At 41.9% G+C, this 23,484-nt stretch overlaps 1 protein-coding gene across 12 annotated transcripts in view; it reads right to left on the bottom strand.

Annotated features, from left to right (window-relative positions):
- The window catches only part of BICD1 (BICD cargo adaptor 1), a 128,383-nt gene that overhangs the window by 85,496 nt on the left and 19,403 nt on the right, over positions 1-23,484 (bottom strand). For all 12 annotated transcript variants that reach the window (XM_034402859.3, XM_034402862.3, XM_034402861.3 and 9 more), the window contains exon 2: positions 683-895. In XM_034402859.3, the coding sequence (XP_034258750.1) occupies positions 683-895 (213 nt within the window). The remainder of the gene's footprint in view (positions 1-682; positions 896-23,484) is intronic.

Genomic DNA, 23,484 nt, shown 5'->3' with positions numbered 1-23,484 from the left:
TCGTTATCCTGTGACCACAGGATGTGTCAAACTATAAATGCAGGCCACATGACAAGTGACCAAAGTACAGTCACATGACTGTAGGTGGCCATCAAACCTTGGAACTGGGTTATAAGTATATTTTGGGGGGATCCATTGTCCCCCCAATGGTCACTATGTCAAGCTGTAGCTACTTTTTGAGAAACAAGAATATGTGAGTAAATCCAGTTCAGACAACGTCTGCATCCTATCCAGTGGTGGGCTGCAATTGGTTTAACAACCAGTTCTGTGACGGCGTGATTCACTCACGCACACATGCACGCTTCATATGCATGCATGCCTAACACGCACAGACGCCTAACGCACTTGTACGCCTAACGCGCGTGCAGGCAATGTTCAAAATACAGCAATTTGAAGCTCAGCTGCTTACCTTCTATGGCAGCCCCAGTACAGCATACAGAAAAGCGGAGGTACAGAAATCAGCTGTGCCGCACGAATCAGCTGAGCCGGAAAGAAGGAAATATAGGACAATATAGAGCAGGGATGAGTGGCCGGGGCCACCTGATCGTCGGAACTACCGATGTGCTAGAACCGGTCTGAACCGGCAGCAGCCCACCACTGATCCTATCTTTCAATCATGTATTTCCAAATTACATTAAATTAAAATCTGTTTCCCTTGTCACATGTTCTTAATCTGATTTACCTCTTTCAAGTCCTGCAAAATTGCTGTCAGTCGTTCATTCTCTGCTTGAACGTTGGTAACCACAGTTCTACTTTGCTTCAGCTCGTTCTGCATTTCCAAAATCTTCCCAAGGTAATAAGCTTCCTTGGATGCTGACTCCTGAAGGAGCGTCTCTTCCCTGGTCTCACCATCTTCAGCTACTTTACGGTGGACTGAGAATGAGTGTCCAAATGCCTGCAAGGTTAAAATAAGAGCCTGTTAAATAAATAAGTAAACCTACAAGCAAACTGCTAGTCCTCGATTTATGAGTTTCTGTTGCTAAGCAATGAAGTCGTTAAGTGAGCGGCACCTGATTTTATAGCCTTTTTTTTTTTGCCACCATTCTTAAGTGAATCACTGCAGTTAAATGAATCATAAAGTCATTAAGGGAATGTGGCTTCCTTCATTGGTGTTGCTTGTTGGAAGCCAACTGGTAAGGTCTCAAATAGTGATCATGAGAGCCTGGAACTCTGCAACTGTCATAAATACATGCCAATTGCCAAGCATCCAAATTTTTGATCATATGGGGATGCTGGTAGTCATAAGTGCAAGGATTAGTCGTAAGTCACTTTTTACTCAGTTGTAACTTGGAATGGTTGTAGTCAAGGACTATCTTTACTCCTTAGACCAGGGCTGTCAAAGTCCTGACCCGTGGGCTGAATGCATCATGCGCTGGCCATGCCCACGCCCAGTTTAGCAAAGAGGGGGAAATTCCTGATACGTCACATGATGCCACCATGACGACGTGAGTTTGACACCCCTGCCTTAGACTCATGTTGACTATTTTAAAAGAAAGTAAATAATGTATTCATGAACTGTGGGAGCTATTAAGACCAGAGCAAAAAAATATGCTGAATATTAGCAACAGTTTCACTGACCAAATTCCTTTAAATTTGGGCAAGTCAGCAATAATAGCACTTAGACTTATATATCGCTTCACAGTGCTTTATAGCCCTCTCTAAGCAATTTACAGAGTCAGCATATTGCCCCCAACAATCTGGATCCTCATTTTACCAACCTCAGAAGGATGGAAGGCTGAGTCAACCTTGAGCCTGGTGAGATTCGAACTGCCAAATTGCAGGCAGCTGGCAGTCAGCAGAAGTAGCCTGCAGTACTGCACTCTAACCACTGTGCCACCACCGCGGCTCTTATTTCCGTGACTGGCCATATCAACTGGATGTAAGAACTAACAATAAAAATCCACAGGGCCACAACTTCATCATTCTGTCTCATGTAGTCTCTTACATTTATCCTTGTGCTTTGTTGCTGACAAGAGCAAGTTAATCTTGTACGTTGCTTCTGCTTAAATTACACTAGGAATTTGAAACCTTTTTCTGCCATCAAGGTCTACAGAGAAGCAACAAATCCTAATCATTGACTTCATTGGTGTGATCCTCCTAGAATCTTGGAATTCAACCCCCCAAACTTTAAATCACACACAGCAACTAGATTCCGATAAGGCAGGGGTGTCAAACTCGATTTCATTGAGGGCCGCATCAGGGTTGTGTTTGACCTCGGAGAGCTGGAGTGGGTGTGGCCAGGGTGGGTGTGGCCAGCTCAACATCACTTATGTTGGGGGCGCCTGTGCTGGCCAAGCATTCTGCCAGCGAAAAAGGGGTCCCAAGCTCCGTTTCCGGCTGCGACAACCTCCTGCAACCATCTGCCAGTGAAAACGGAGCTCAGGGGGGCTGCATGTGGCCCTCCCGAGCTCCGTTTTTGCTTACGGGCCGGTCCTTCACTGTTTTCAGGTCGGCCCCGTGGGCCAGATCTGGCCTGGGGGCCTTGGGTTTGACACCCCCGAGATAAGGACTGCTAAAATATCCAATGTCAGCAAGTATGCTGGATGTTAATTTTAAAACAACATATGCCATTTTAAATTTTAAAAAAATATTAATTGTTTCTCCAGCAAAACATCAGGTTATATGTCTATGGTGATTCTCAGTCATCTAGGTCATTGTTGTCCCAAATGGTTGGGACAATCTGGCTATCTGGCGACACAAAATACTGATGAGCTGCATTTTATTTCATGATTGAGTATAATTAAATAAACTTTATGGCATTGTTTATTATCTAAACAAAGTTCTGTCATCGATTTTATAAAATACAACTGAAAACAAATAAAAAGCGACACCATAATAGCTCAATAAAACCAATAAAAATAATACATTTTATTTTAATGTACAGCACATAAAGCCACAGTAAAACTAACAATTGAACAAGAAGCATAAAAGGTAATTAAGATGAAACCATTATAAAGCATAAACATCTTGGTTATTTGCATATGGATAAGACTTTCAGTATGATCAAAGGGAGTCCCACAATATGCATGGTTTAGAATGAATGACATCATTTGTTCAATACCCAGACACTGTTGACTGAATAATTATAAAACAGAAAAGTTTCTCATCAAAAGAAATCAGATTTAAAAAAGATCCTATAGGCCAGTGATGGCTAACCTTTTTGCCATCGCGTGCCAGGAAGGGGGGGGTCGCGCACACACGTGCCCACACCCATAATTCTATGTGCCCCGCCCCCACGCATGCGTGCGTGACCCCCTCCCCCCGCTCCTGGCATGCGATGGCCTGGTAGGCCTGTTTTTCTTTCTCACCTGGCTCCAGGGCCACTCTAGGAGCCTGGGGAGAACGAAAACGGCCTTCCCCACCCCCCCTGGAGGTCCTCCGGAGGCCAAAAATGGGCCCTTTGACAACTTCCGGTCCCACCGGAGCTGAGCTCACGTGCCCACTGATATGGCTACGATGCCATAGGTTCGCCTCATGGCTATAGGCCTTATACTTGTGTTAGAAGGATGAGATTCTATTCTTTTCTCTGTTCGTTCCAAAGCTGGAAATCTAATAGAAATCAACAGACAATCAGTAGAGAGAATAAATAATATATTTATTCACCCGAATAAATGGGGTGGGTTCTACTTATCTTTACTACTGGTTTGCAACGGGAGCACGTGCACACGCTTCTGCGCATGCGTGGATCACCCATGATGTTGTGGCGGGTGGGCGGAGCCTCCCGCTGGTTTTACTACCGGTTCTATAGAACTAGACCGAAATGGTGGAGCAACCCACCACTGCCTGAAGTTTCTTTGAATTGGAGGCTGCTCCAAGAAATAGTTTCCCCCATTCTTTTATATCTTTTAGTAAAAATTTAGCCAATCAGAATGCATCGCTTATCTCAATACTTTTTGTTCTATCAGCATGAACACTTGGTCTGCATATCCTGTTTCTCTTAGCATGGACATTTTTTTGGGTATCCTGTTTAAATGTTTTCTTACCTCAAAATTACACTGAACTTCCTTATTTATGGTTAGCAGAGTCTCTTATCTATAGCAAAAACACGAACAGGCATTTTACCCTTCCTCTACATGCATTCCGTTGTTACATGACACACTCATTTGTCTAATCAGGAGCCAGTTACTGACAGGAAGCGTCATTATTATATAAGATACAGATCTTCCTTTCCTTGTTGTAAACATAATCCAATAATAGAAGGCCTAAAATTTCCTCAGCTTGTAGACAGGCTAGAGTAAAAAACTTCGGAACATCAGAGTTGGAAGGGACCTTCTGGACAACATCCTCTCCTCAAGCAGGCGACCCTATATCATTTCAGGAAAATGGCCGTCCAATTTCTTCTTAAAAACCTTCGGTGATGAAGCAACCACAATTTCTGAAGGCAAGCAGCTCCATTGGTTGATTTTTCTCACTGTCAGGAAATTTCTCCTTAGTTCTAAGTTGTTTCTGTCATTGATTAGTTTCCATCCATTGCTTCATATCTTGCCTTCTAACGCTTTGAAAATAGGTTGACTCCTTCTTCTCTGAGGCCGCCCCTCAAATATTGGAACATTTCTATCATGCCAGCCCTAGTCCTTCTTTTCACTAGACTAGCTATACCCAATTCCGGCAATCTTTTTTCATGTTTTAGAACAGGGGTGTCAAACTCGGGGCATCACGGCAGTGTTACGTGACATATTGTGACCTTTCTCCCTTTGCTAAACTGGGCGTGGCCGTGGCCAGTGCATGACACATCCAGCCCGCGGACTGCATGTTTGACAGCCCTGTTTTAGAGGGTTCCATTTGACTGGTTGCCATCTCCCATACGTAGGATCACACATTCACAAAAGCACAGAAGTCTCTGTTCAATTGAAAGTCTTTATTCCATGAAAATGATTTTTTGTTGCTGTTCAGTCCGACTCTTCATGACCCCATGGACCACAGCACACCAGGCTTCCCTGACCACCACTCTCTCCCAGAGGAAAAAGAAATAAATGGAAATATATAGTTCTGCTTGGAAAACTAAGTACCCATTAACTATAAGCAAAAATACCAGCATGAAATAATTGTAGACAGTAAAAGCTATCAGAATGAGATTGTAAAAGCTCTTAAGGAACCCATATAACCCCATTATTGGGGAACCATTGAAAATGGAATGCTTTTAGAATGGAATGTGCTAATTTATTACTGTTTTTTTTATATATTTTTTTAATTTTAACATTTTATATTTTAAATTACTAACATTACAAACAACATGTACAATATTTCACCCTGTGCTATACATAAGAAAGGAAGATTTGGTTCTTCGGATATATCCTCATGATCGCCAAAATCCACGTTCTCGGGGTACAGGTACCGAAGCATCCAATTTTCCCAGCGCATAGTCCACAAATGGTTTCCAAATTTTCCAGAAAATGTCTTCTTTATAGTCACCATTTCTAATTTTAATATCACATGTCATTTTATCATTTAAAGCTAATTTCCACATTTCACAATACCATTCTTCTATTCTAAAATTCACATCTAATTTCCAATATCTGACTATTATAATTCTACCCATTATAATCATAATTCTAATCAATTCTTTCTCATATTTTGTTGGTTCTATTTCCTTAATTATCAACAGTAATATAGTTTCTGGTCTCAATATTATTGCTTTCCCCATCATTTCAAATATCATTTCCTCCAATTGTTGCCAAAACTTTTTAACTTTATCACATTTGTACCACATATGTTCATAAGTCCCTAATTCCATATCACATCTCCAACATTGTTTACTAATTTTTTTATCCATCAATGACAATCTTAATGGAGTCAAATACCATTTATTACTGTTAAGGTAATGATTTAATAGCTGAACAGCTGCTGTAAGGCTGTAGTACTGAAATGATGATGCAATGAGAATGAGTCAGCAGGGTTATTCAACTGTTATCACTTTAAGAGGCTGTTTTATAAGAGAGGCCCAGTCAGGGCATTCTGTTTCTCCGTGTGTGCTTCTGTGCTATAGTTGATGATTGATTGACCAAAGGAGCCATGGTGGCGCAGCAGATTAAAGTGCTGTTAAGTAGCACTTAGCTGCCAGCTGCCTGCAATTACTGCAAGTTCAAATCTCACCAGGCTCAAGGTTGACTCAGCCTTCCATCCTTTCGAGGTAGGTAAAATGAGGACCCGGATTGTGGGGGCAATAAGCTGACTTTGTATAAAAAGAACACCACTTAGGGGGGCCCGAAAGCCCTACTAAGCAGGTATATACAAAAGTATGGAGGCTATTGCTTAACGCATTGTAAGCTACCCTGAATCTCAAATAAATAAGTAAATAAATAAATAAATAAATAAATAAGATTGCCTAACTTTGCCTAGTACATGTATGTATATATTCCTTGTGGATAAACCACTATTTGAAAGACAAACCTCTGTTTACTGTGTTTTGCTCCGGGGTTGCCTCAAAATAGTCACACTGTGCGTACTCTTGACACTTACAAACAAATGTTTCCTTATCTAGAGTTAAACTAGAAGCTTCCTGATTTATCATCAAAACAGATGGCTCCTTATCGAGAGTTAAAACAGAAAGGCATTAATGGGCATTTTATCTTTTCCATACATAATATGTATTACTTATGCTTTTTTATGCATAAGCTATATGAATACCCTTACATAGGCTTTACTATGTGATTGTTTGTTACTAATGGCAGGATCCACCCTTTTCCTTTTATAGAATGACAATACTACTGCCTTTACAATATTTCATCGATACTCAATTTAAACTTATTGTAAACATATAAGGAAAATTATCCAACACCACTCTCCTGTTTAAAAATGCAAGGTCAAATTGAAATTTCTTAAGAATATTATTCAAAACTCCCAATCTATATAGACGTATCAAATCAGTCAAATTTCTATTTCAAATTAAATCAGTTTGATCTATATGAATCAGCTTCTCAATAATTACCATCTATTTCCAATTTAGGGTGGGAAAAATTGTAAGAAGTAAAAGGGAAATAGGCCTATAGGACGTAATATGTAGCAGATTTTTAAATGGTTTTATTGACTATTTCCAAGCAGTAGACAGTCCTTGACTTATAACCAGTGGTGGGTTGCCCCTGGTTCGGACCAGTTCGCAAGAACTAGTAATAAAACCGGTGGGAGGCCCCGCCCACAGCCCCGGATGTCATCATCAGTGATCTGCGCATGGGCAGAAGCTAGGCGTGCATGCGAGTGAAGCAAGTGTGCGATCCCGTTGCGAACCGGTAGTAAAGGTAAGTAGAACTCACCCCTGCTTATAACGATAATTGAGCCTTGTAATTAGAGCCATAAGTTATGATAGTCGTAAAGCAGGACATCACATGACCGAACCTATTTTATGAATTTTTTTTTGCAACAATCATTAAGTATGTGGTCTTAAAGCAAACACGGCGATCTTAAAGCAGAGACTGGGGTTATTAAGCAAACATATTGTTCAGTATGAGTTGTTTTTTGCAGTAAACCAGGAGTAAATACCAGTTTCCAGGAAAACTGTCATAAATTGCAGTCATGTGTCTGCAAGGCTCTGCAAATGGCCATTAATATAGACTGGTTAGGATGGTTGATGTTAGAGTAAAGATTAGATTAGACATAAGAAAAGACATCACTGTAGGAAACAGTAGGAAAATAGGTCAAAATAGATAAAAATTTGATAAGAGATCATCTCTCTACTTTAGACGAATTCAAATCACCAGAACAAACCATTTACATTACATTGTTCTGAAGTGATGTGGCAGATGTGATCTTGGAACCACTGAATGAAATCTTTCAGAGGTCTTGGAGCATGGGGAACTGCCAGAAGACTGGAAAAGAGCTGATGTGGTTCCAGTCTTCAAAAAGAGGGGAAACGGATCCAGGAAACTACAGATCAATCAGCCTGATATCAATTCTGGAAAAGATAATCAAGTAGCAGATCTGTGAGCACTTATCAATGAACAAGATGATTACTAAAAGCCTGTACGAGTTTGTTAAAAGCAGGTCTTACCAAACAAAACTTATTACTTTCTTCGATAAAGTGATTAAATTAGTGGATCAAGGAAATGCTGTGAGTGTAATATACTTAGACTATAGTAAGGCACTTGATAAAAGTAGACCACAGTCTACTTCTTGGTAAGATAAACAATGTGGGGTAGAAGTACCACCACCAGATAGATCTGCAGTTGGCATGTGGTCTTTAATGAAGCTACAACTAGGTGGAGAGAAGCATGCAGCTGGATATCTCAAAGTTCAGTCTTGGGCTCTTCAACAGCTTCATAAATGACTTAGATGAGGGGATAAAAGAGGCACTCATCAAATTTGTAGATGACACCAAGCTCGGTAGCATTGCTAACGCTTTGGAAGACAAACTCAGGAGTCAGAAGGATCTTGACAGATTTTAGTGTTGGATCCTATCCAACAGGATGCAGTTCATTGGTGAAAAAAGTAACGGTCCTGCACTTGGGCAGGAAAAAACAAATGCACAGATACAGAACAGGCAGTACTTGGCTCAACAATAAAAACTCTGAGAGGGATCACCCTCAATATTTTTATAGAAGCAAGAAAATGCATTAGTATTAAATGATTTCATTAGTTTTAGGTCCTCTTCGAGATCGGTTGTTTGCTTGCATATGCTTCCATTACCTAAGGAAGCAACATCAGGGTTTGCTCCATATTTATATACAGTAACTTGTACTGCATGTTTTGGTACGGGGTTTTGTATTTGTTTGTTTGTTTGTTTGTTTTGTGGGAAGACTCTCCCCCCAGAAGAATGAAATATTTTTGGGAAATATATACAGTTTACTCTATGTGTTCAAGTGGGTTTTATCTATCTATTTAACATCTGTTTTTTAATGTTTTTTCAAACTCTGCCTGCAAGCTACTATCCACCCCCACTCTCCCTCTCCATCTCTTATCCTCCAACAATGCCTTTCCTGGGAGGGTCACCCACAAAGGAGGGAGGTGCTCTTGGCCTTATGTCTTTCAGCCCTGCACAGACAATTCTGTAACCTTTGGAAACGGAGCACACTGATCCAGATGCTGCCTCCAGAAGAGACCCTCCGTCCCATTCGAACCAAGGGAATTGAATTTGGATCCAGTTAACAAAAGAGTCATTACTGCAACCAGAGTGGAACAGAGCTTCCCAAGCCTGACTGACCAGCCTTACCACCAAGCCAAGTCTAACGCCATCCAGCAGACTTGAAAAGACCCTGAGATGGACAAGTGGAGGCTGAATGACTCTTTTCAAAGTGTCAGAAGACAGCGGGAAAGACGGGGGGGGTTGGAAACTCATTGTAAAGTTTTTTTCTTTCCTCATTTACCTTGATGCTGTTCAGATTGTCCATCCTCTAGGTTTAGATCATCCATTAACATTCATTCTTCCCTGGAGACTGGGTATTAGTAGACTATTGGGCTACTGACAATGTGCTTTCTGAGAAGGCCCCCTATTTCATTCTTCTTATCACACACACCATAGTCACAGTTGCTGGCATCCAGACTTGCATCCAATGCAACCACCTGAAGACCTCTTTCCACCTGCTAATTGGGATAATGATCATTGGACTGTAGCTCTTAGTGCTGAAGATGATCTTGAGATGAAGCTTTCATTCAAACGACTGCATTCTTGTACTGCATGTCCGAATGTCACCACATTTTATCAGATTGTTCCTGCTCAATGACTTTGTCAATTTTTTCCTCCTTTTGTTCAGTCCTTCTAATCATTTCCATTTTTCACTGGGAGAGGGGGAGTTTATGAGAACTATAATGGTGAGGTAACTGATGTACAGGTAGTTAAGACGTTTCGATCCCCGCTGCATGGAACCAGCCAAAAGCGCAATGCGCGGAGGCCAAAAACAGGGCGTGGGGAGGCTGAAAACGCAATGCGCAGAGGCAGAAAACGTAACGTGCAGAGGCGGCAATCAGCAGCAATGTGCTGTGGCAATCCCTGCAGTTAACTCAAAGTGACAAACATTCCTAATAATCCATCCTCCTCCTTTTTCCCTCATATCAATAACCCTGTGAGACGAGTTGGGCTGAAAGAGAGTGATGGGTCCAAGGTCACCCAGCTGGCTTTATTTTATTGATTTGGTTTTTTTGTATCCCGCCTGTATTACTTTTACAAATAACTCAAGGCGGCAAACATATCCAACATACCTTCCTCCTCCTATTTTCCCCCACAACAAGAACTCTGTGAGGCGTGACTGGCCCATAGTCACCCAGCTGACTTTTATTGGATTGTTGTACACTGTCCACAATCATTTTCAGCGAGATAGGCAACCATATAAATTTGATTAATATCTATCTATCTATTGATCTATCTATCTATCTATCTATCTATCTATCTATCTATCTATCTATCATCTATCTATCATCAATCTATCATTGATCTATCTCAAATCACGGAACTTTCCAGAACTGTGGATCAGGATTCTGATCATTCTGACAATTGATCAAAAGATTCTCATGTTGAAATGACAAAACTAAAGATCAGGCCTTAGCCAGACTTTAGAGTTGTGGAAAGTTTCATAAGAAACCACAAAGCTGTGGGTTAAACATGTTATTGAAACCACAGAAGGCATACATGAGTATTTTTTATAAATTTATACCTTATCTACTGTGTGCTGACTACTTCTTATGTAACCAAGCAAAAGTAAGAAATCTATATGTCAGCGTCTCAGCGCTGACATAGAAAAGGGAGGATGAAGCTTGAACTTTTGCCTGCTAAATCCCTTTGAAGTTTCGGTCTCCTTGGAGATGAAGAGGGGGGTGGGAACATTCCTGTGAACTGACAGGAAAAGGAATCAGGAGAGTGACTTGGAAGATAGCCAATGAGAAGCAGAAAATTGGGGATCGGAAAGGGAGGGATTAGGGGGCAAAGGTCAGTACTGACCGCGCAGAGTCATGATCCGGTTGCCGTACTCAAATAAAGAGAAAATTTCCTTAAGGATTGGCAGTTTGGAAGTTCATTTATTCTGAGATAGCATCGAAGCCTGACACTATATACACTTGCTTCCAGTTGCATTTGGGGTTCTTCCAAATCTTATGGGAGGACCTACTTTTGTTCAGTTGAATAAATGTATCCCTTTATCAAAAAAGATCTGGATTCCATCTCTTTGTTTGCATCGAGCCACACCCGATCCCTGCTCCACAAAACCACTGGAAATAGCACTGTGGGTAATTACCATGGACAATACCAAATAGGGTGACCTTTTGTTATTCCAACCTTAGCCCTTTTGTAACAATAGAAGGATAGTGATGGAAAATGAAGATCAGATGATTCTGCCTCTTCTCTGCACCATAAAAGAAACAATTTGTGCATGGAGATGATGTATCCAATAATATGAACTGCGAAGGAGCACTGATGGGAAATAATTTATCATAATGATGTATTATAGATGGAGTCTTTATTGCTAATGGAATATTGATTCTACTAATGTGTTTCCGTACTGTCATTTGAGAGTAGAATATCCCTGTTTATTAAGCAGTATTCCAGTTCATACAAGGTAATGCTTAATGTAACTGGACACTGTAATTCAGCAAGAGAATTTATTCTGAACTTTATGCTCAGAATGACTTATTAATGATGTGAAAAGCTTACACAAAGAGGAGGATTCCAAACCAAGTATCCAGTTTCTAAAGATGGACCATCATAATGGGTTTGGTCTCCATGTTGTATTTGGTGATGCCAGCAAATCTATAGTTACCAGAAAGTGATCTGTTCATGATAAACAGCTGATTACAATGTTCCTGTCTCCATCACATCAGATTGCTCGGAGATATCAAGTCAAAGGCCTTCTATATGAATTAGACACTGAAGACGTGGGACAAGCCATGAAATCCTGAGCTAAATTTCACTTGGTCCACAAAGAAGGAATAAATCAGGGGTGTCAAACTCAAGGCCCAGCCGCCCTACCTGCTGCTCCTGCCACCGCCGGGGGCGAGGGGGTGGCGGTGGTTCTCACGCTGTCACTTCCGACTGGGATGCTGGAGGCTGAGGAACCACCGTCGGGGAGGCAAGCTGTCCTAGGAGGGCCGGAGGAGAGCGCAGCTCCTCACGCATGGAGACGCCACCGAGGGCCCGGCTCGCTGGTGGGGGAGCGGCTGCAGGGGTCGGCCGGTCGCTCCTGCCCCTCACCCTGCGACTGCCACTGCTGCTGCTGCTCTTCTGGGGTGCCAGGCAGTCTGGACCGCAGACATGCATCAGTGTCATGGGCTGTAGGGCTGGGGCCATGCAAGAAGCCCTCCAGGCAGGGAGGGAGGGAAGCCCCTTTCCATATCTTTAGGCACACGAGCTGCCGCCCATTGCTCTTCCGGGCTCCAGTGTGCCAGCCAGCTGGTCTTCACATGCACATGCGCACCAGAAACTGAAAGACCAGGTGGCCAGTGCGTAATGCGCACTGGAAACCGGAAGATCATCTTCCCGGCGCATGCATGCACACTGGGCGGCTGCTCTTCTGGTTTCCAGTGCTCCCGCATGTGTGAAGATCAGCTGGCTGGCGCACCGGAACCCGGAAGAGCAATGGGTGATGGCTCACGTGCCCAGAAATATGACCTTAGGTTCGCCATTACAGTCTTAGGCTCAATGTCACAAATAACATATCACATTTGACCTTTCTTTCAGGCTCAACTGGACCTATGCTCATCAGCATCTTGATTTTTTTTAAAAAAAAAAATGGTTGTTTTCCTTTGAAAAAGAATTAAGGAAAAATAAATGATGTTTCATTGCTTTCAAAAAGGACAGTAGCTGTTTATGAGAGGACAAAGATATAAAAGATATGCTCAGATATCATAAGGGCCACTGGAAATAAAGAGAATAATTCATATTGAAACAATTACTATATACTAACATCTCCAGCCACATCTAGAAAAATAAATTGATGGAGTATTCTATTCTGTATTGCTCTGGAATTCTGGAATGAATTGTAAAGAATGGATATATGAGGACATGCATTTACTACATAAGACTAAAGAAATGAGAGTTTAAGGCAGCTGTTTACCACTACAGTAGACATGTAGAATAAGATATGAGGCGCATCATCTATTAATAGCTATGAACTTCCATCAGGACAACACCAAATTTAAGAGGAGCTAAACTACAAGGAAAAAATGTTTGCCACATTTGCTTGAATGTTTCAATGCTGCTAAACACTTCTTGGGTTTATGAATGCTCTTCACATTCTTCAGAGCTAGTAATTGTTTCATTAAACTGTTTAAAAATGGAAGAGGAGGAGTAATATATACCTATTTACATTATATTGCATTCATAAAACATGGAATAAATATTTGATGGGCTCTACAATGGGGTTCTACAATGATTCAAAGTCAGAATAGAACTACCAAAGAATTAACATCAGCATGCAAGGAACAAATAGTCATTTGATAAAATTAAAGCGCTAGCCATAAAACAAGTATTTATTTGTTTACTGCCATTATTTCTACTTAGAGGCCAGCCCACAGCTTCCCATCACCTTCTTTCTAGGGCTGAGAGAGAAAGTGACAAGGTCAACCAGTTGGCTTTGTGGCTAAAGTGGGAATAGAGCTCGCTGCCTTAACCACTAGGCTTTGTCAATCACAAGGTTAAAGAAAGCATACAAGTAGTCCTCATCTTACGATCACAATTGAGTCCAAAATTTATGTTGTTAAGTGAGACAGTTGTTAAGTGAGTTCTGTCCATTTTATGACCTTTCTTGCCACAGTTGTTAAGTCAATCACTGCAACTGTTAAATTGGTAACATGATTGTTAAGTGAATCTAAAGTAGAGAAATAAGGAATTTCACCCCTGAACAGCACCATGTTCAATAAACATAAGTTATTACTTGTGTCATTATTTAGAGAAAAGTCAGAAAGGCACAATAAGATAAAAGAAACCAAGGTGACCACACCTACCCGGGTTAACTACGTGGCATAAAACAGATTACCTTATCTGCTTCACCAGGCAGGAACAAAGAAACTGGTATGTTATATCCTTGTATGGTACTCATGATAGTGAACTTACATCCTGGTTGAAAAAGTATAAAAGCTTGTATGTAACAAACCTTCGGGGTTCAGACTTCGCTTGAGCTATCGCTGCTGAACCTTGCGCAATAAACCTTTCCCTTCAACAAAGAGCTGGTGTGGTCTCTCTTCTATAACAAATCAAGCTTCCCCATTGACTTTGCTTGTCAGGTGATCACATGGCCCCAAACACTGCAACTGTCATAAATATATGCCAGTTGCCAAGCATCTAAATTTTGATCACATGATCACAGGGATGCTGCAACAGTTGTAAATGTGAAAAACAGTCATAAGTTCATTTCTTCAGTTCCGCTGTAACTTTCAACGGTCACCAAACAAACTGTTGTAAGTCAAGGACTATCTGTATATTTATCTAGGAAACCTGAATGGGATTCTCCCCTGGAAGAAAAAGACAGGCCCCCTGCTGTCCCAGTAATCAGATTTCTCCTAGCTTTGAGTGAGGGGAGCAGCTAACTCTAGTTTTGCCAGTTGGCCCATTAGCCTGGAGAATGAACCAGACTAAATTTGGTAAATTTAGTTCCTTTATTCTCTTATGGCAATAAAATTACATTCTACAAATAATGGAAGCCACCCCGCAGCTCAGTATATATGAAGTTTTTATAGAACCAACTAAAAGGAACATGGTGGCTCAGTGGCTAAGACGCTGAGCTTGTCGATCGAAAGGTCGGCAGTTCAGCAGTTCAAATCCCTACTGCCGCGTAATGGTTACTTGTCCCAGCTTCTGCCAACCTAGCAGTTCGAAAGCAGTTCGAAAGTAAAAATTGCAAGTAGAAAAATAAGGACCACCTTTGGTAGGAAGGGAACAGCGTTCCGTGTGCCTTTGGCGTTTAGTCATGCCGGCCACATGACCACAGAGACATCTTTAGACAGCGCTGGCTCTTCGGCTTTGAAACAGAGATGAGATGACCCCTAGAGTCCGGAGCAACTAGCACATACAGTATGTGCAAGGGGAACCTTTACCTTTTTATAGAACCAACTGGCAAGCAATTTTGTTACAATATGCAGTGAGTAATAACAGAAATTAGCAGGTTTTTACACCCTTCCTGTTGGTAGCACCGGTGTTTTTGTACAATATGTGCCTAACTCCTTATACTATTCTATGTGATATTTAAGCTGCTCTGTTCCCTTGTGATTGCCCTAGTTTTATATTTCAGAAGCAGATATTTTATAACAGTTAGCTACATAATTGAAGCACTTCCTTGAACCTGCAAAAAATTCCTGTTATTCCCTTCAACTATTTGCACTACTCTCGTTTGCTAATAATGGAGTTTGCATAATAAGAATTAGAATCTTTATCTATTATGTCCCCTTGTGTCCATCCATCCGTTTGACAAGAAGAGGTTTTTTGAGGATAGCCTTATACAAGGGTTACAAAATCTTGCAACCAAACATGGCGATAATGAACAGAGAAGATTTTTTGTAGTACGGAGAGCTGATGCTGAATTGATGCATCGATTTATGAAAACTAAAAGGAAACTGCCCAGAGAGGAAGAGATGGAGAGGATATTGTACCACGCATTTATGCCCTTCAAGTGAATACAATTTGGGGGGACAAACTGCCTGGAAAACCTCAGATGATTCCACTGGGAAGTGACAAAAATTCTTCCACAAAGAATGGACACAGGGTATTCTCATGACCCAGTTCCACTTATCAGTGACAAATACTTTTGCTGTGTATAATTTATAATAATATATTTATAAATATTTATAAAACCTTTCTGCTAGGTATATTATGTATCCTTCTAAAAATGTGGCATGTGCTTAATTGTAAAATGATGTATAAATAAGCAAGACTCCAACCACTAGATGGTGCTATCCATATTCTTAATACAGACAGTCCTATTAAAATAGGTCCATTCTAAAGAGCTAATACCTTTACCAGAAATCGAACTAAGTGGTTGGGTCAGGAGTTTTAGGCTCGTATCATTCAAATCATGAGATCAACAATCTTGATGGCAGAGTTGTAGATAAGTCAGAGGAGGTTTAATAAATAATTCCATCTTATCTAGCAGACATATATATAAAACAGAGGATATCTTTAAAGCATAGAATAGTACAGCAACAAAGAGAATGCCTACCTACTGAGGAGTACATGATATGGATTTTGTAACTTGCTAACTAACTTAGTTACTTTTATTTTAATTTGATTTATTTTCTCTTGTAGGAAGTTAGCACCCACCACTCTCCTAGAAGAATGAAATATTCTAGGAAATATTAAAAAGGCAGAATATTATACCTCCCTGGATGAGAAATGGAGAAACATGTTTTTTTTAAGTTTTTTTTAAGATAGGATTAGCCCTCAGCCATAATAGGAATTGCCCCAAACTCTCTTGATTACATCATCACCCAGCAAGATTCAACCAAGCCTGGAACTCAAGACAACCTACAAAGTTACCCCTGCATGGGAGTCTGACAACCAATCAGAATACACAGGAACAGTATCTAAGGCGGGGCCCAAGATAGGATATAAATCTTTCTCACACCCATGTGCTCATTTTGCCCAGGACCTAAAAAACCCATGTGGTCCTGTTCATCATTAAAGCATCTTTCCAAGCAGTCTCCATGTTTCCAGTGTCTTTCTCCCCACTTGGAACTGAACCCAGATGGACATTTCTTCCAACAATTTGGTACCCAAAGATGGGACTCCAAGCTACCCTGACCAATGGACCTGGTCCAGGTAAGCCTCCCTTGCCGGCAGCAGACCCATTGAGTCTGTGGGTGAGTTTTCTTGGACCTTGGCCATTTGGAACAAAGGTTTTGAAGGGGTTTTGAGTGTTGATCTTAAAGGCTGCTTGGAAAAAAAGGTGAGTACCTCTAAATTTTAATTTTTAAAGCCCAGAAAAGCGTGGGAAATGTGTGTAGGCCTGTGTATGTGTGAGAGAGAGAGGGCCCTTCTCCCAATCACAGCTGCATTTTGTTCCCTCTGTGCATTTCCTAACTACAGAAATGCTGTGGTCTACCAACAGAGTCTGGAGAGCATGGGGGATTTGCCAGAACACAGGACCTTCTGTTAGGGAAAGGGTAGAGTGTGTGAAAATGGAATGGGGAAAAAAATGAATGAGAGAGTTGAACTTTGGGTAACCAGCTGGGAAGTCACTGAACAAAGCCCTGTGCGTTAGGAGGTGCCCGTACTTGACTGCTTAAAAGCAGCTGGTCCTCCCAGACCCTCAAGGGTCTGAAAACTGACGGCGGATAAGAGGTGCCCATACTTGACTGCTTAGGAAAAGCAGCAGGTCCTCCCGGGCCCCTTTTTGTCCAAAAACCAATGGCAGTGTTCCCTACAAATGAGGTGCCCGTATTCTGCGAGGGAACCAGAGTCCTCGCAGACCTTTTTTGTCTGAAAACTGATGGCGGCAAGCCCGGATAAGTCAAAGTGAACCCCACATCTGAGAGGGAACATGGGAAGCTGTAGCTCAAGGGTAGTGACAGGAACCCCCCTAGGAGATTTAGGAAAAGGTTGTGAGCAAATTGTGTAAAGAGTGGGCTTTGCTCAGGGATGAGGCTGGAAAAGCAATTTGGCTAAATAAAGGTACTTAAAAGAAAAGGGAAATATATAAATAGGAATGTTGGGGGGTTTGTTTGTTTGTTTGTTTGTTTCTCTCTTTTCCTCTCTGTCTTCCATGCAACCATATGATATGTTTGTTAAGATTTGTGCCGTCTCTAATTTAACTAAGATTTATGGTGGGAATGGCCGGTGTGTGTGAACCTGAGGGTTCTGTTTTCCTTTTCTGTTTTGTTTCTCTTGTCTTTGTGTGTATATGTGTGTCTAAGGCTTTGTGTGTCCTTAAGATACTTGCAACTGTTAAATGTATTTGATCTCTAGAGACAAGAATTTTAAATTGTTAGGAAAAAAGAAAAAGAAAAAAAGTATATTGTAATCAGTTAAATGGACTCATGTAGGAATTGTATTTGGGAGTGGTTGCCACAGCAAGTTCTGTGGCAACACCTTCAACTTCTGTCTGGTGGGAGGGAAATTTGTCCAGCATGTTCGTATTGCCTGTATTGTAAAAGTGGCTACATATATGCACACACACCAACAGACGTTCAAGAGTTAAAGACCAAACCAGCCGGCAAAATCCTTTTCCTTATGATAACGGAACTTGGCAACAACCTAGTGGCTGCCTGCCAAGAGTTTATTATTTACAAAGAGGAGAGATAACTTCTCCCTACTCCTGGTACATCAAAAGAAACAGCTCAATAATTATGGAGTCAATCAAGTCCCGAGATAATCCAGCAAAGTCTATAGCAAAAAGTCCAGCAATGCAGAATGGCATGGAAGCTTTCAGCTTTGTTCGTCACAAGGTTTGACTGGCCACCCGCTCCCTTTTAAATCCTGTGGGATGTGGTCCAGTGACTCAGCCTAATCTCGGGCACGCCTTTTCTTCTGTTGCGTGCGCTTATCTCTGCGACACTGGCGTGGATCCAGCCAAGACTCATTACCCTCATCACTGTCCATCTGTGGCTGCGTGGACATGCTTGGCCCCAGCCCTATCTCTTGCCCTTCGGCGGACACCGAAGGCATTGCCAGAGAGGAGGGTCCTAGAGAGGGAGGCCTTGCCAACTCCTCTCCTTCACTCTCGGAGTCCTCTCCTGCAGATGACACAGGCTCAGGTAACGGAGCCACAACACACACAGAGACACAGAGACACACTCCATTCAGAATTAGACTGAGGCTATCCCCTTCACCTATCCCCATACAAAGCTTCTCCTAGCTTGTTTTTGTTTTTTTGTTTTTTTTGCTCTGTAGCACTAAGGCCCAAACAGTCATATCTCCCTGCTAATTCCACGGGGGGGGGGATCCCCTTCAGGAAATTCCCTCACTGAAGAAGTAGCAGAAAAAAGATCTCCAAACCCCAAGCCCTGATTGTGCCTCACAAATGATGCTGCCCAGCTACCCAGTAAAAGCAGGATATGTTGCACTGATGATCTCATTAGTAGGAGTCCCAAGGCTCATTGTGTGTAATTTTAAAAATACTAAATAACCTGGATTGCACAATGGCTAACCTCAATTTGGACTCACAAATCTTGGATGCACTAAAGTAAGAACTAAGGCAGGTTCAGTAACCAACTCTTGGAAATGGGCAGCCTGTGAAGCAGGGGTGAAATGCTCCCGGTTCGGATCAGCTCGGGCGAGTAGGTAGCGATGGCGGTGGGCAGTTCGGAGAACCGGTAGAAAAAATCCCTGCCCCCGCCCCCCATGCCCAGCTGAGCCCCGCGATCATCAGATTTTTTTTTCTTTTAAATGGCTCTGACCAGCCAAGCTCTGACATCCCAGCTGAGTTGCCTGCTAATCAGGCAACTCAGCTTGGATTGCCAGAGCCATGTAAAAGAAAAAAAGTTTCTTTTTTTCTCCCCCCCTCCAGCCTCCAGCTTGCTTACCTTAGCTGCTGATCGCATGACGATCGCAATCCATGCATCAGCAAGCAACTGAATCTCCCTGCCTGCAATCAAGCTCATCGATGAGCAGCTCTTTCTGCCTGCCTGCCTTCCTGCCTAGACTTGTGGACTTCAACTCCCAGCAAAGCTGGCTGAGGAATTCTGGGAGTTGAAGTCCACAAGTCTTAAAGTTGCCAAGGTTGGAGACCTCAGTTCTATTGGATAAGTTTTTTTCCCTTTGGGAGCTTTAAAAAAATAGTTAATTGGGGTTTTTTTTAGTTGTTCTTTTTTTAGACCTAGCCATTTAAAGTTTAGGAAGTTTTAAATTTAGCTGCTTTTATATAAAAATAAAAATAAATTAAAATAAAATAATATTTGTGCAGCTTTCTGAGATTTAGTGTGTTTCTGTAGTGTTTCACTCTAACTGCACAAACACACAAAATCTCACAAAACTGTATGTGGAATTTTATGTGTGTAAAGTGTGAAAGTTGTTTTTTGTGGCTGTGTGAGGTTCCTGCTTGTTGCAGGGGCCATTTTGGGTCTAGCACAGCTGCTTTTACATTGTCGGTGAGCCAGTTGTGTTGTGTTGTGTTGTGTATATGTAAAGTGTGAAAGTTGTTTTTTGGGGCTTTTTGTGGCTGTGTGAGGTTCCTGCTTGTTGCGGGGCCATTGTAAGTCTAGCACAGCTGCTTTTACATTGGGGGTGAGCCAGTTGTGTTGTGTTTGTTTTGTAGGTTAAAAAAGGGCAAAGAAGTGACATTGACTTGGCCACGCCCACCCAGTCACCTTACCACCAAGCCCTGCCCACTAATTAAGCCACGCCCACAGAACCAGTAGCAAAAAGTTTTAGATTTCACCCCTGGCCTGTAGTTATTTAAAAGAAAACCATGGCTGTGAAGAATTTTGGGACTTGTGCTTGCTTGAAACCTGACTGGAAGCTTGCAGAAAGGGATATCTAACATCATAAAATAATTGGCATGGAAAATTGGATACTGTAAATTTCTTTCCAGAATTTTTGCCCTAGCTGCTAGACCTTCATGGTTGAAAGCTCTCCTTTTGGGAGCCACTGAAGGAAACCTTTTCTGCTGCCTCTATCAATGCCTTCCCCTTTGCATCCGAAAAATTAAAAGCACCCATCAAGTCTTCCTTATCTGATCAATTTTTAATCTTTTAACAATAACATGTTTGTTCCACTCACATATTTTGGCAAAAAGGGGGGATTGTAGGAAGTTAGTACCCACCACTCTCCTAGAAGAATGAAATATTCTAGGAAATATTAAAAAGGCAGAATATTATTACCTCCCTGGATGAGAAATGGAGAAACATGTCTTTTTAAGGCAGAAAGCAGACTCACTCTTAATAGCCCCACCCTCCTCAATAGCCCACAGCAGATGTCAGCACTTAAGAGATAAAGAGATGGCTAGGTCTATTCATAAGCAAATACCCTCACCCAAGATCCAACAAAGGTAGGATTAGCCCTCAGCCATAATAGGAATTGCCCAAAACCCTCTTCATTACATCATCACCCAGCAAGATTCAACCAAGCCTGGGACTCAAGACAACCTAAAAAGTTACCCCTGCATGGCCCCATGGGAGTCTGACAACCAATCAGGATACCTGCCCTTACACAGGAACAGGAAGCTCTAAGGCAGGGCACAAGAGAGAGTATAAATCTCTCTCTCTCTCTCACCCATGTGCTCATTTTGCACAGGATCCAAAAAACCCATGTGGTCCTGTCCACCTTCCAAGCAGTCTCCATGTTTCCAGTGTCTTTCTCCCCACTTGGAACTGAACCCAGATGCACATTTCCTCTAACACTCTCTTTTAAAAAGATGTCCAGGTTTATCGGCTTTTAACATTCCTAAACTGATAAACAGGCTGGAGATTAGCTCCAGATAAGAAAACGGTTTGTTAGTTCAGATTGGAGTCTGGTTTATCTCTTTTGTGAACTCCAACCAACCTTTTTCCTTACAATTTACGCCTCTTCTGACGTCAGACCTCATTTTAATGAACATGTGTGATATTATGGGATGCAAATTTGTAACAGGTTTGACTACATGTAACTGATTTCCTATGCAAAGGGGAGGTTACTTTTATCCTGTCCAATCAACTTTCCTCTTGCATTTTCTTTGTTGTGTTAACTATAAAAAGGAGTGAAACATGGAGCTTGAGGTTCTCTCGCTCCTTTTTCATAGAGAGATCCCACTTTATCAGGGTATCCTAATAAACTGCCTTCAAATGATCTTCCAACTCAGTTGCTTATTGGGAAGGTAAACCGAGGCAGAATTTAGGGCCAGATTGGGCTATCACTACTAAACGCTTGTTCCATATTCTCTATATTTTAGGAACACTGATGGACCGTGCGTTTTGCATGCAGAATATTCAAAATGCAATCCCTGAAATTTCCAGACAGGGATGGAAAAACTGGCCTAGAAGTTATGGTCAGTTAATGGCTAATTTCATTTAATTACATTTTTACTTTAAATGTAAGCATTTAAAGAACATAGAAAGGACCATAGCAGGGTGATGGAGGTCATGCTTCAGTGGCAGAGGCCTGTTCAAAAGAATTAGATTGCAGGTGTTCTGATCCCGTACCCCACACGCACCCCCACAGACGGCCTGGAGTTAATAAGCCACACAACAAAACTCTTTGAAGATAAAGCTGGCAGCAACACAGTGGCTAGCTGCCAATTCAGACTTTACTCACACAAAACAAAGATTAGACTTCAAGCATTCCAATAAAACAGGCAGAGTGTCAACAATACAAGGATTAATCCAAATGCAGTCCGATAAAGCAGGCAAAGTCCAGTAACGCAGAGATCATGGAGTATTTCCAGTTTTTGCTTGTCACAAACTGAACCGGCCACCACACCCACATTTATACCCTGTGGGGTGTGGTCCAGTGACTCAGCTAATCTCTGGCACGCCTTCCCTTCTGCTGTACACGCTTCTCCCTGCGCCTTTGTCGCAGGTCCAGCCAGCACTTATCTTCTTCGTCGCTGTCCACCTGTGGCTGCAGGGACATGCTTGGCTCTGAGTCTAACGTTTGGCCTTCGGTGTCCTCCGGAGGCATTGCCAGAGAGGAGGGTCCTGGAGAGGGAGGCCTTGCCAACTCCTCTTCCTCACTCTCAGAGTCTGCATCTGTCGATAGCCCAGGCTCAGGCAACGGAGCCACAACAGCAGGTGATGCATAAAACCATATTAGATGCTTTCTGATCTTGTTTGCTTGTTTGTAATCTCACCTTTATTTTTTTGAGCGTGGTGGTGCAGTGGTTAGAATGCAGCACTGCAAGCTACTTCTGCTGACTGCCGGCTGCAATTCGGCAGTTCAAGTCTCACTGGCTCAAGGTTGATTCAGCCTTCCATCCTTCCAAGGTGGGTAAAATGAAGACCCAGATTATTGGGGGCAATATGCTGACTCTGTAAAACCGCTTAGAGAGGGCTGTAAAGCACTGTGAAGCAATATATAAGTCTAATTGCTATTGCTATTTTTAAAAATAACTGGGGGTGGCAAACATATGCAACAGACCTTCCTCCTCCTATTTTCCCCACAATAATCACCCTGTTGGGCTGAAAGAAAGTGATTGTTCCAAAGGTCCCCAATCCGCTTTCATGTCTAACGCAGAACTTGGACTCACAATCTCCTGTTGAAGAACCTTTATTCGTTCATTTCAGGAGCCGCAATATAATTTGTTTGGGATACTTTAACTTGTGAGCACCCACCCATTGCTGCTGTGAAACATAACTAAGTTTATTTTGTGTGGAGAATTAGAAAGAATTAAATGATAGATGATAATTTATCATAGATAGATAGATAGATAGATAGATAGATAGATAGATAGATAGATAGATATAGATAGAGGATAATTTATCATACAGCAGAGGAATTATTGAGTCTGTCATCTGCACCTCCATAACTGTCTGGTTTGGCTCTGCAACCAAACAAGACAGACACAGACTTCATTAGAACTGCAGAAAAAACAATTGCTACCAACCGGCCTTCCATTGAGAACCTGTATACTGCACGAGTCAAAAAGAGGGCTGTGAAAATATCTACACACCCCTCACATCCTGGACATAAACTGTTTCAACTCCTACCCTCAAAACGATGCTATAGAG

The sequence above is a fragment of the Pantherophis guttatus genome, chromosome 7, assembly GCF_059756535.1.
Source record: "Pantherophis guttatus breed Tessera chromosome 7, ASM5975653v1, whole genome shotgun sequence".
NCBI lineage: Eukaryota > Metazoa > Chordata > Lepidosauria > Squamata > Colubridae > Pantherophis > Pantherophis guttatus.
Note: the sequence above shows the minus strand (reverse complement) of the source record. Positions and strands in the feature narration are given on the sequence as shown.